Source organism: Rattus norvegicus, chromosome 8 (assembly GCF_036323735.1).
Source record: "Rattus norvegicus strain BN/NHsdMcwi chromosome 8, GRCr8, whole genome shotgun sequence".
Lineage (NCBI taxonomy): Eukaryota > Metazoa > Chordata > Mammalia > Rodentia > Muridae > Rattus > Rattus norvegicus.
This window is the reverse complement of record NC_086026.1, coordinates 110,487,942-110,501,678: the sequence shown is the minus strand read 5'-3', so window position 1 is coordinate 110,501,678 and position 13,737 is coordinate 110,487,942. Positions and strand designations below refer to the sequence as shown.

The 13,737-nt window shown below is 46.0% G+C and overlaps 1 protein-coding gene across 2 annotated transcripts in view; it reads left to right on the top strand.

Moving 5' to 3' along the window:
- The window catches only part of Pccb (propionyl-CoA carboxylase subunit beta), a 50,026-nt gene that overhangs the window by 18,544 nt on the left and 17,745 nt on the right, over positions 1 to 13,737 (top strand). For both annotated transcript variants that reach the window (XM_063264921.1, NM_017030.2), the window contains exon 6: positions 1,924 to 2,034. In XM_063264921.1, the coding sequence (XP_063120991.1) occupies positions 1,924 to 2,034 (111 nt within the window). The remainder of the gene's footprint in view (positions 1 to 1,923; positions 2,035 to 13,737) is intronic.

The following is a 13,737-nucleotide window of genomic DNA, read 5'->3' as shown; positions in this document are numbered from 1 at the left end:
TGTATTGCTTGTATTAATCTCAACCCATTGTAACTTTTAAAAAAAATAGTCAGTAATTGTTTCCAGGTTTATTGCATGTGTGTATGCATGTCTGTGTGTTTATTGCATGTGTGTATGTGTGTATGTATGTGTGTTTCAAGTTATGAGCCCAAATACAGTGTTATAATTATTACTTTACTTGCTCTTTATTTCTAAAAATATTACTTTAAGTATGTGTGTATCTGTGAGTCTGCCACTCGGGTACAGTGGAGGAGCCCCAGGAGCTGGACTTACAGGCTGTTGTATGTTTCCGATGTGGGTACTGTGATCTGAATTTAGTAAACGCTTCAAATTGTCAAGCTTTTGGTCCAGTCCCAAATTAAGAAGAGGGAGTTTTATGCAATACATTTTTATGTATGTGCATGTATGTATGTATAGAGCTGCACATATGTATGGTGACCTGTGGAGGTCAGAAGGCAGCCCCAGGGGTCAGTCCTTGCCTGTCACTTTGTTTTGAGACAGGACATTTCATTTATTCCTTTTGTGTATTCCAAGGTAGCTAGCCCATGAGCTTGTGAGAATTCTCCTGCCTCTGCCTCCCATCTTGCTAGAGAAGGGCTGGGTCTGTGGACCTGCAAGCGACTCTATCTGCCTTTGGGTCCTGGAAATCTAAACTCAGGTTCTCGTGTTTGCAGTTATCCACTGAGCCGTCTTCCCGGCCTCCAGCATTTGGTCTTTAATCACAGGTTATCTGTTGTTTGTGACCTTAATTGCTTCTTGAGGATTTGAGTTGCTGTCGGGTGTCATTTCCTCTCACCTCAAGAGACATCGGACCTGGTATTAGACTGGTGCAAAACCTTAATTAAAACTGCTAGAGTCTCGGGTGTCTTCACCTTCTTTAGTGCTTAGCCTTTATGTTTTTCCTTTTTATTTCTTTTGGAGATAGCTGGGAGATAGGGTCTTGGAATGTAACCCAGACTATCCCTGGACTCACTATGTAGCCCAAGCTGGCCACAAATGACCTAGAACTTGTAGCATAATCCTCCTGCCTCAGCTTCCCAGGTACTGGTGTTGCAAACATGAGCTGGGGTTTCTGACTTGCTCAGCAGTTTTTTTATGCATAAATGTTTTATTCACAGGTAGTTCATTTTTTAGAGCCTTGAGTACTTGTTACTGACAATCTCTCCATTCTCAGTCTTTTTTTTGTGTGTGTGTTGGAGTTTTCCAAACCTGGTTCTGCTGTAGCTGGACGGCCCCACTTATGTGTTATTTTTTCTGAGTAGAGATGGCTTTCGTGCCATGATGAGCTGTATCCAAGGTTTATAGAGACTGGGTTTAGTACCAAGCAGGTGCCTTCTTTTCTTAGCCAGCAAGAATGAAGGAGAAAGGAAGAGGGAAAAAGCAAGGAGTGATTGGCGTCATCTTACAAGTCCTGGTCTTCCTAGGGCTTGAGGCTTTCCTCTCTTCATAACACCTTTGTCCACACAAACCCCCTGTGTAGTTTTTCCCCTCAGAGCCGCCAAGCCTTGCCTGAGGATGAACAGGTGCTGAACACCACTTAAGTGGCACCTGCCTTGGTGGCCTCATTTCCCAGTACCCAATCTCAGCGCAGAGGTCAGGGCTACAAGTGGCTTGGGTACAGGCTGCTTCTCCCTGGTGACTTTGTACACGCTGGGTACTGGACCCAAAAGTATTGGGACCTATAGCTCACGCCATGGTGGCCACGTTGAAGAACTGCTGTCAAGACAGGGGAACATTTTTCGTTCCAGAGCGGGACTGGCCAACCACTCCTCCCTTACGGGAACAAATTGCACACATGATTTTGACAGTGCTTTCCTGATTAGATCTGTTGCCTCGAGACTTCTGTTTTTATTGTTGCCTTTATCTGCAGATAGCTGTGTGAGTACTTCTATAACCAGACTCTTTGTTTTTCTGTATTGGCAGAGGAATGTCACAGCGTCCGGAGTCATCCCTCAGATTTCTCTGATCATGGGCCCATGCGCTGGTGGGGCCGTCTACTCCCCCGCCCTGACAGACTTCACATTCATGGTGAAGGTAAGAGCTGCACTTCTGTCTGGTGACCTGAGAGTCCTGCAGTTCTCATCTGCAATGAACAGAATGTCTGACCCAGATCTAGGTCCTTATCTGAGTTCTCAGTTCAGTGGAGCTGAGATAAGCTGTGAGAGGAGGGAAGGTTTGGCACAGGATCTGTCATGGATGAGGTTCAGTAGCAGCCGGTGCTGGTGTGCTGGGAGATTTTACCTGTGATCTGAATTTCAGATGGTTTTCCATGATCAGAAGGTCTCGACCTTGCCCAGACTGATGTCCTTTTACTGACTAGGGCTCCCTTGGGAGGGTCCATTGTGGTCTGTTTTATTGGGAACAGTGTCCTGGTGTCCCGTGTTTCTGCCTTGACCGGTTTGCTCTCTTCTTTGTGATGGGAAACTTCTCCTTTTTGGTGATGGGAAACTTGATCTCCACCTTCAGTTGTATGTTACCATATTGCCTGCCTTTTAATTTTAATTTTTTTTTCCAAGACAGGGTTTTACTGTGTAGTCCTTGCTATTTGGATTAAGGGTGTGCACCATCACCACCCAGCATTTTATTTTACTGTTCGAAGTTATTTTTTTCAGACAGGACCTCACTATGTAGCCTTGGCTGTCCTGGAACTCACCATGTAGACCAAGCTGGCCTAGAACTCTCAGATCAGCCTGCCTCTGCCTCCTGAGTGCTGTGATCAAAGGTGTGCACCCTCAGTGCTCAGCTGTGATGAACTATTTCTAGGTGGAATCTTCTTGAACTTTTATGTGGGTACTATCCTTAATGTGACAGTTAAGATAGAAAGAAAGGCTGATTTTTTTTTTTTTAAAGATTTTATTCGGGGGTTGGGGATTTAGCTCAGTGGTAGAGCGCTTGCCTAGGAAGCGCAAGGCCCTGGGTTCGGTCCCCAGCTCCAAAAAAAAAAAAAAAAAAAAGATTTTATTCATTGATTATATACTAGTACACTGTAGCTGACTTCAGACACACCAGAAGAGGGCCTCAAATCCCATTACAGATGGTTGTGAGCCACCATGTGGTTTCTGGGAATTGAACTCAGGACCTCTGGAAGAGCAGTCGGGTGCTCTTAACCACTGAGCCATCTCTCCAGCCCGATTTTTTTATTTTTTTTTTATTTATTTTTTTTCTTTTCTTTCTTTTTTTTTTTCCAGAGCTGGGGACCGAACCCAGGGCCTTGTGCTTGCTAGGCAAGCGTTCTACCACTGAGCTAAATCCCCAACCCCTGATTTTTTTATTTTTAATGTTCAAAAACTCAGCAGTAATGCCATGGCAGAGAAAGACTGAGGGGAAAAGTCATAGCAGTTGCTTAGTATGAGGGCAATTCTAGAAGGAACGTGACTGACTGACTGGGACACTTTGTTCTCAGGCCAGCGAAGCAGCTGGAATTCAACTCTCCAGAACCCAACCGGCTAGTCCAAGTGGCCGCTGAAAGCGTTCTTGTTCTTTTTTCTTTCCTTTATTGAAAGTACATTTTTAAAAAAAAATACAATCTATTCTGCTTACATTCTCCCTTCTCTCTGCTCCTCCCCTCCCTTTCAGTCTCTTGTTAGAAAATAAACAGGAGTCTAGGAGATAATAATAATAAAATACAAGAACAAGTCAGAAAAGGGCAAAGCAAACAGAAGAAAAAAAAAAGAGCCCAAGAAAAGGCACAAGAAACAGAGACGTCGAGACACTCAATAATCCTGTGAGCACACAATCCTGGAAGCCATGATATATGTGCAAAGGACCTGCCGAGTAGATAAATAAATAAAAATAAGAAATCAATTAGAGAGTGACAAAGCCTTGAAGCAACATTGTGACACAAGGAGCCTGTTTTCTGCCCTATTCAGACTGCCTTGGAGAGAAGTGAGTTTTCATTTACAAATGGCTATCATAGGAGATAGCTTCTGAGTTAGGGATGGGATACATGTTTACTTCTCTTTTCAGCTCTAGGACCCTTTCCAGGCCACATTCCCTTTCTAGCTCTGGGACTGGTGCAGACCTGTGCATGCCCTGTGCATGCTGCCCTGGTCTCTGTGAGTTCGATGTGGGTCGGCCCTGCTGAGCTTAGAAGGTTTAGTTTCCTTGACGTCCTCCATCCCCATCCCCTCTGACTCTCAGTCTTTCTTCCCCTTCCTCTTTGGCAGGGTTCCCTGAGCAGGAGGGATTTGATGGAGACACCTGCTTAAGGCCTATGATCGGAGGTCTCTCTCTCTCTCTCTCTCTCTCTCTCTCTCTCTCTCTCTCCCTCCCTCCCTCCCTCTCTCTCTGCATTCTGTGTGGCTGTGGCTCCCTGTACTTGTTCCCATCTGCCGTAGGAGGAGGCTTCTGTGTTGATGGCGGAGTGAGGGACCGATTATAGGAGAATGTCACTAGGAGTCATTTTATTGCTGTGTTCCCTTGGCTACTAAACTGAACAAAACTAGTCACTACAGTTTAGTAGAACAGTATTTGGTTTTCCTCTAGATTCTTGGGCTATTTAGTCTCTGGTTCTTGGTCACTCAAGCAGTGTCAACTATGGGTTCTGTCTTGTGGAGTGGGCTTTAATGTCGCTCCCACATCCCTTGTGCTACCATAATAGAAATAAATAAAAAAATATTTTTTTAAAAAGGGGATAGAGGAGCAGTTTAGAAAGAATCCCGGCATCCAGAGTGGGAGTGGACAGCACACTTCAAGGGGAGACCACGAGGTGTGCCCAGAGAGTGCGGGAAGTGCCAGAGAGGCATGGAGGAGGCCTCCTGAGTTCTCTTCTTTGCCCTTTGTAGACTGGCATTCTGAACCAGTTCCTTTACCTGAGGCTGCTTCCCTTCTCCCCTTACATATGAGCAATGGCTGAACTCACTCCTCACCAGCCTGCTGCTGTCCCTTCTCCTTCCTTATCACCCCAGCCTCTCCTTGGTGCTGGGTCCTCCCAACCTAACTTAGCTGGATGGAGGTCTGTTTTATCTTCAAGGTCCCTGTTGGTTCCCATCTGGCTAGTGCTTGAACTTCCTCTCCTTCCCACGGCAATTAACGGCTCCCCTGACCCCCAAAGCCACGTTTCTGAAGTGTTCACTAACATGTGTCACTCTGTATGCTTCTAAATGCTCACCCAGTGTTCCTTTCTCATGGCTTCCTTCCTGCCTCTCTGGCACTTGACAGCACTCTCTGGGCACACCTCATGCTCTCCCCAGGAGCTGTGCTGCCCACTCCCACTCTGGATGCTGGGGTTCTTCCTAAACCGCTCTCATCATCCCTCACCCCTTTCTAAAAGTGCGTGGGTGTCTTGATTATTCGTGTCTATGGGCACCGTGTGGATCCCTTGAGGCTAGAGTTAACTGGCAGTTGTGAACCATAAGGTAGATGTTAGGAACCAAACCTGGGTCCTCTGGAAGAGTAGCTCTAACCACTGAGCCATCTCTCCAGCCCGTCACCCTTTTCCTCTGCATCTAATTAATGCAGTTTTAGGGGCCTGGGGAATTGGCTCCATTGGTAAAGTTCTCGCCGTGCATACACGTGGCCGGGAGTTTGGGTATCTAACACCCATAAAACTCTAGTCGCACTGTTGACCATTCAGTCCTACCATGGGGGAGTAGAGCAGGCGCCCATCAAGTGTGCTAGCCAGCCAGACTAGCCACATCTGCATCCTCCAGTCCAATAAGAGAGCCTGTCTCAGAACACAAGGTGGAAAAGCAATTGACATCAACTCCTGGTTTACACGTGTGCTCAGGTGTGCATCCCCCACACACATGCACACACATATATACTACAAACACATACATAAACATATATATATGTGTGTGTGTGTGTGTGTGTGTGTGTGTGTGTGTGTGTGTGTGTGTTTGTAGATAAAGTTCTATCTATTCAGGGTCACGTCTAATCACCAAGATCCTTGCAAGTTAGGTCCAGTCAACATCCCTCAGCTGTTGGCCTCAGCTCTCTCTCTTTGATCCATGGTACAACCTGCTCTAGGTTTTCCTCCACTGTCTCATCTCTTAGTGACTTTATCACATCTTGACTTCAGATACTGCTTTCTATGCTGCCCTAGGATATATTCACCAGGATTCACTCTCTTAACTGCTTTTCCCTTTTGAACCTCAGTAAATGTCTCACACTTCCCAGGCACACCCAGCATTTTTAGGTGGGCGAGAGATCTTAACTAAAGTCCTTCTTAAGGCAGCAAGCACTCTTACCACTACTCTCCCTGGCCTTCCCCATTTCACATGGAAGTCCCGCCCTCCAGGGCTCGTGTGGGACGAGACAGTGACTGATATTTTCCCTTCATATCCCACGTCATAGCATCCAAGTGGCCTCTCTTGGGGGATACAAGCCAGAGCATAATCAGAGTTCTTCTTAGTACCCTGCTTTGACCAAGCTTGTTATTTCCCACCTGGACTGTTGTAGAATTCCGGCTGCCGTGAACAAAAGGACTGGCTGCCAGCCAGCCGATTGGACCGCCCTCACGTCCCCACTGGCTGTTATAGCATCCTATACATGCCTTGAGAAAAATGTACCATGAGGAGAGCTGACCACTGGCTCCTGAAGGTTCAGCCTCAGCCAGAACCATTTCAAATTATTGAGACTTTTTTCTGTTATCAACTTTGTTGAGTTCTAGATGACCCTGGTCTATCAGTTGGACTACTGTGATGTGTGCTAATGTCCCTTCTCTGGTTAGGGGTAAGCAGGCTGTTGCTTGGGAACAAGACAGCCTCCCAAGCTGTCTTCTGCAGCAGGAGGCCCAATAAACAATTTCTCCTTCTGTCCTTAATGGTGTGGAGTGAGTGGGAAACTCCGTGGTTAATGTGGTTGAGAGCACTTAATGCTCTTCCAGAGGATTCTGGTTTGGTTCTACAGCTCCAGGGAATCCAATGTCCTCGTCAGTCTTCTGTGGGTACCTGCACACACGTGCCCCCATCCTCATACGTACACTTACTGTAGTCGGGGTTGGAGTGAAGAGGACAGAAGGCTGAGACTGCAGAAGTGTGAACTGCTATAGAGCCAGTGGGTCATCTCTGCTAACTGGAAGAATCCCAGAGTGTCACACCTGAGGCCACCGAGCTGTGACACTGACCATTGTCAGGGGCTGAGGAATCCCCAGTTCCTCAGAGGCTGCAGTGCCAGCTGCCTCTTCACTGTCCTCAGACACACCAGAAGAGGGCATCGGATCCCATTACACATGGTTGTGAGCCACCGTGTGGTTGCTGGGAATTGAACTCAGGACCTCTGGAAGAGCAGCCAGTGCTCTTAACCGCTGAGCCATCTCTCCAGCCCCCATCAAGTCTAGCTTCTAGTTGTAGTAGCTCACACTAATCTCAGAACTCAGGATGCTGAGACAGGAGGATTGCTGCAACTTCAGCAGCAGCCTGGTCTGCACGGTAAGCATTGGACTGGATGACTGGATGAGACAATGTGATATACCATGCCCCTGTCTGGAAAACAGTAAAACAAAAACAATAAAATAACCATGCTGATTTCGTTGATGTGTTCAGCCGCTAGCCCTTAGTTTTCTTGTGTTTGTGGTTTCTGTTTTTCTTGTTTCTTTCTTCAGGTGTCCCCCCTCCCCCACATTCTTCAGATGTCAAGCTGTTTTGCAGCCTTTTCCAGTTTGGCCCCTCTTGACCCTCAGTATGCTCTATGAATCTTGGTGTGTTTCGGTTTTCCATTGTCTCAAGGTCATGTCCGATTTCTCCTGTGATTCCTCCATCAGCATACTGATTCTTTGTTTGTTTTGCTTAATTTCTAAATGTCATGAATTTGCTGTCCCTGCTGCTGTCTGTCCGTAGTTTCTCTGCAGGGTGACTGATACCAAATCAGTGGAGTCATCCAGGGTCTTAGCCCAATAATGTCCCAGGTAGATTTTTCTTTAGTACAGAATCCTTGTGATGGTTTGTATATGCTTGGCCCAGGGAATGGCACTGTTAGGTGGTATGGCCTTGTTGGAGGAGGTGTGGCCTTGTTGGAGGAGGTGTGGCCTTGTTGGAGGAGGTGTGGCCTTGTTGGAGGAAGTGTGTCATTGTGGGTGTGGGCTTTAATACCCTAGCCCTCTCTGCCTAGAAGCCAGCAGCCTTCAGACAAAGATGTAGAACTCTCAGCTCTGCCTGTACCATGCCTGCCTAGATGCTGCCATGCACCTGCCTTGGTGATACTGGACTGAACCTCAACCTGTAAGGCAGCCCCAATTAAATGTTGTCCTTACAAGAGTTGCCTTGGTCATGGTGTCTGTTCACAGCAGTAAAAACCCATTCTGGGTGTCACATCTCTCTGATCTCCTTTGACCTGAAGGTTTCTTGGTTATGATATTGATCATTATTATTCCTTTTTCTTATGTGCTGGGGATTGAACCCAGGGCTGTACACACACTAAGCCGAGACAATGCCTTCTGAGCTACGGCCCAGGTCCTTATTCCTGGCATTTTTCAGGTTCTAAGATAAGTTACTTTGTTCTCCAGTGTGGATTTACCCAACATGTCCTGAGGATTAGACTTGCGCTCGGGAGCCCTGGTCTATGGCATTTGTGGTGATGGGTCCTCCATTGAGACACTAAACTCAGTGCCCTGTGCCGCCTTCTTCTTTTTTACTTTTTAATCTTTTTTTTGGGGGGGTGTATTTTTTTATTTACATTTCAAATGTTATTCCCTTTCCCAGTTTCCTGTCCATAAGCCCCCTAGCCCATCCCCCACCCCATCCCTTCTTCTATGAGGGTGTTCCCCCTCCCCACCCACCCACCCCTTCCCACCCTGACATTCCCCTACACTTGGGGAGGGGGTGGGTCCAGCCTTGGCAAGACCAAGGGCTTCTCCTCTCATTGGTGCCTAACAGGGCCATCCTCTGCTACATATGCAGCTGGAGCCACGGGTCTGTCCATGTGTACTCTCTGGGTAGAGGTTTAGTCCCTGGGAGCTCTGGTTGGTTTCTTTAGGAATTTGTCTCCCCACGTTCCACAGCGAAGGGTCATCTGCCCACTGGGATGCTGGTTTGGTAACCGAGGTTTGTCTGGCGCTCCCTGGTCATCTCTGTCACTTGTTTACACCCTTTGGAGAGACCCTTCCTGACTGTTCAAATCTCCTCTGCAGGAGACGCATTTTCCTTGATGCGGCTCCCATCCATGTTTCTTATATAAACCTTTTCACCCTCTGATGGCTGCCTATGCAGTAGCTGTTGAAAGAGCCTGGGTTCTTTCTACCCCACTTCTGCTTGCACTGGGCATGGTGGTGCTTGTCTGCAATCCCAGCAGTAGGAAGGACCTCAGTGTTGGGCCAGAAAGGCAAGTGGCTCAGTGGGTAAAACAATTGCCTTGCAAGCCTGAGTTTGATCTTTAGAACCCCTGTGAAAGGAGAGAACTGATTCCACAGACCTCCTCGCACAAGTGTCATGGTACATATGTGCCAGGTCCTTTTATCTCACACGATAATAAATAGTAACCCCCACTTCCTTCCCCAGCCTCTGGAAATCACTAGTTGTTTTTTTTTTTAAGATTTATTTATGTACATGAGCACACTGTAGCTGTCTTCAGGCACACACCAGAAGAGGCACCAGATCTCATTACAGATGGTTGGGAGCCACCATGTGGTTGCTGGGAATTGAACTCAGGACCTCTGGAAGACAGTGAGTGCTCTAACCACTGAGCCATCTCTCCAGCCCACCACTCCTCTTTTCATTGCCAGCATGTTTTTAACTATAATTGTTTTACGTGTATGGGTATTGTGCCTATATATAAGTGTCTGCACCATCTGTGTGCCTGGTACCCAGGGAGGCCAGAAGACTGTCAGATCTGGGCACTGGAGTTACAGATGGTTATGAGTGCTGTGTGGGTGTTGGGAATGGAACCCAAATCCTGTGTAAGAGCAGCCAGTACTTGTGACCACTGAGCCATCTCTTCCCCCTGCATGAATGCTTTGTCATTTCTGGAATATAATGTAGTTGGGATCCCCTCATTACTGGCTGTGGGGAGTCTCTTCAGACTGGCTTCCTTCCTTAACTTACTCTTACACATTCAAGGTCCTTACTTTCCTGGCATGGTAGTTTGTGTCTTAGTAGCAAATGCTATTTTATTATCTTTATCTTTCAGGGATTATTTTTTTTTCCTTACCTGCTGAAGAACATCTTGGTTCCTTTCAAATGTCAGCATTACTGCTAAAAACGTCTGGGTCTTGTACAGATTGTGGATGGATGTGCCGTCTATCAGAGTGTGAATTTTAGCCTGGAAGGAAGATCCTGTTGATCAAGTATTCCTAGGTGGGAATTATTCTAGATACTGTGGTGGTATCAAACTTCAGAATAATTTTCCCTGATGGATATTATTTCTGACCAGAGCCTGTGATCTAACAGTCTTCCCCACAGGCTGACATAGCTGCCAAGCCTCTGTCTTGATTGCCCCGTATTGTAGGATGGCTTCAGAGTTAGTCTTGGTTTGGTGCCTAGGGACCAGCTCATTGTGGTCTTTGAAGCACTTGGTCTTCCTGGGCCAGACTTGCACTGTTTGCTTTGCCCTCTCCCAGCTGGTTCTGTTCAGTTTATTCAGTTGTTTAGCTGGAGTGCAAAGCTACAGGACTAGAAGTGTGTTCCAGGCGTTGGGACCCCTGGTTGTCTTAGCTTGCGTTTTCTCTTTCCACTTCTCTCTGTGCTTTAAGATCTAGCAATGCCTTTAACCAGACTGCAAAACATCACTGAAGCTCTGCTATTGTTTGTCATATCCGGAGGCAAATTCTCATCCACTTATCACCCCACATTCTTGGAAATATCCACGTAGCTCCTTAGTACCTCCTCCCTTCAGCTCTTTTTCCCTTCTAGAGCAGCGCGCTGCCCTGCTTCCTGATGGGTGCCAGGCTTATGCGCTGTCTCAGAGACACGCCTTCCCCACTACCACATACTGCCACTTTTGTAACCCGTGTAGCTTGAAATGCTTACTTCAGAACACTAGAATATAGCTACCATGGCAGGGGTGGGAGGCAGGGCTTTGAGGGTCTTCAGCGAATGTGTGTCCTGAGTCCAAGCATGTGCTTGACAGCTCTGGTGTTCATTACGAATGGCTGATGAGGAGTCAACACTAGTGAAGTAAAACTAAGATACAGATCCGAAATGTATTGTTAAGATTGACAGGGATTAGGGGTTGGGGATTTAGCTCAGTGGTAGAGCGCTTGCCTAGGAAGCGCAAGGCCCTGGGTTCAGTCCCCAGCTCCGGAAAAAAAGAACCAAAAAAAAAAAAAAAAGGGAAGGAGGAGTTTGTTTTCTAAGGGGTGTGGTTTGGGTGGTTCTTTATTTTATGTGTGTGTATAGTTTGCCTGCATGTATGTCTGTGTGCAGCATGCATGCAGTACTCAGTGTGGCCAGAAGAGGGCATCAGCTACCCTAAAACTGCTCCTAGCCACCTCGCCATCTCCTGGTTTTCTGTTTTCATTAACAGATGAAGTTCTTTCTCCTGGGCATATACCTTCTGATAGTGCATTTGATTTTAACCATGTGGCTGACCAATTATACAGAGGCATAAGATGGTAAATGGGAGATTCTCCCTCCAAGTTTGCTATGCAAACCAACGGCCTTATCACGAATGTATCCACAGTTCTCACCCCCAGTTTCTCTCTCTTTCCTTTTCTTTTTTTTTTTTTTTTTTTTTTTTTTTGGTTCTTTTTTTCGGAGCTGGGGATCGAACCCAGGGTCCTTTTCTTTCTTTAGACAGGTTTTCTCTGTTTAGCCCTGGCTGTCCTGGAACTCACTCTGTAGACCAGGCTGGCCTTGAACTCAGAGATCTGCCTGCCTCAGCCTCCCAGGTGCCGGGATTAAAGGTGTGTGTCAACATCATCACTAGGGTTAGTTCTTTTCTTTTAAAAATTATCAATAATATTCTATGAACACTTACAAATTAGTGTGTATATAGTGGGAAAGACGTTACCAGTATGATTCAAAACAAGGACACAACATAGAAGACACACAGACAAACAGACACTCATACACTCACACACTTTGTAACATTCATATTTTTCTGTTGTCTCCCAGACCCTGGGTAAATTCATCTTCCAGCAAGAGCCTTAGAGCTGTTGATGAATTTAAATGAGGAACATCTTTATAAACAAGAACAGGAGAGAGCACTCATGATCTTTACACGGTAACTAGTAATTGCAGCTCTAAGCGAAAGGCTGTATCTGTTGGTGTCTCTTCACTGTCCCTTGGGCATACTATAAGAAGCAATGTTTACTTTAAAGGGTCACCCTCAGATATCTGTATTACTAAGATCACGGGTGCATGACAGTTGGCCTCGAGATCAAGCAGGATCAAGCTGGCAACGGCACCTGTTCTTACTAACTAGTGTGTGGGCATCCCTGGACAGACTGGGGATGATCAACTGCTCTAAGGCCTATACCAAGTGGGCAGTGGTGGTGTAGGACTCAGGAGGCAGAAGCAGGCAGATCTCTTGTGAGTTTAAAGCCAGCCTGGTCTACAGAGGGAGTTTCAGGTCAGATAGGACTAAACAGAGAAACCCTGTCTCCATAAACAAACAAACAAATAAACAAAACTAATCAGTAATCAATTTATATGTGCATGCAGATAGGTGAAAACATTCAACCTGAAAATTCAAGTGGTCTCCTTTTAAATATTTATTTTGGTCTTTATTGTATTTTATTTTATGTTATTTTGAGACAGGGTCTCACTATGTAGCCTAGCCCCGGGTTTCCTGGAACTCACTATGCAGACCAGACTGGCCTTGAACTCACAGAGATTCCCTTTGTCTCTGGCTCAAGTGCTGGGCTAAAAGGCAGCACCATGCCCAGCTTGGACTTTTTAAATGTATCAGTACCTGTAACCTAGAGAACATTAAACTGAAAACAACATCAAAACCCAAAAAACAGACATTTAAAGTGTTAGCTTTAGGCTATTTTTCTTAGTTTGTCTTTGTCAGTGGAGAGGACTAACTCCTGAAAATTGTATGTGCACACCCGCGCGCGCGCGCACACACACACACACACATACACACACACACACACACCATATACACACACATACACACACACACTCACACACCACATACACACACATACCACACACTCACACACACCACATACACACACACACACACACTCACACACACCACATACACACACATACCACACTCATACACACACTCACACACACCACACACACACTCACACACCACACACACTCTCACACACCACACACTCAAACTCACACACACTCACACACACACACCACATACACACACACCATACTCACACTCACATGCACACTACACATCACACACACACACACACACACACACACACACACACACACACACACCATCCATTAAAAACACAAACAGAATAACGCAAACTGATGATTTGAATAGGAGATTCACTGCAGGATTGCCTAGTTGGTAAGACACTAGAAATTTGAGTGGTCACTTAAATTATGCCAAACTGTGGCAATTAGTTCTGGAAAATCTACAGTATTAATCTATTCTTTTTAAGATATCATATGTTTTGTTTTCAAAATAAGACAAATTTGGTTGGAAATAATATGCACAGGACACTGTTCCAAAGAATTGTGTCAGAAGTGTTTGTTCAAGGAAATAGGAGAAAATACGTTTGCACGTATTGAATGTCTCAGGCGAGACAGATGAGAGCCTGAGGTGGCTGCTTCTCAGGATGGAGTCTGGAGATTTGGAAATCAGAGATAGAGATTTACTTTCCATTGCCCTCCTTCTGCATGAATGTTTTATACAAAGTAGAAGCTGCACATTAAAGTC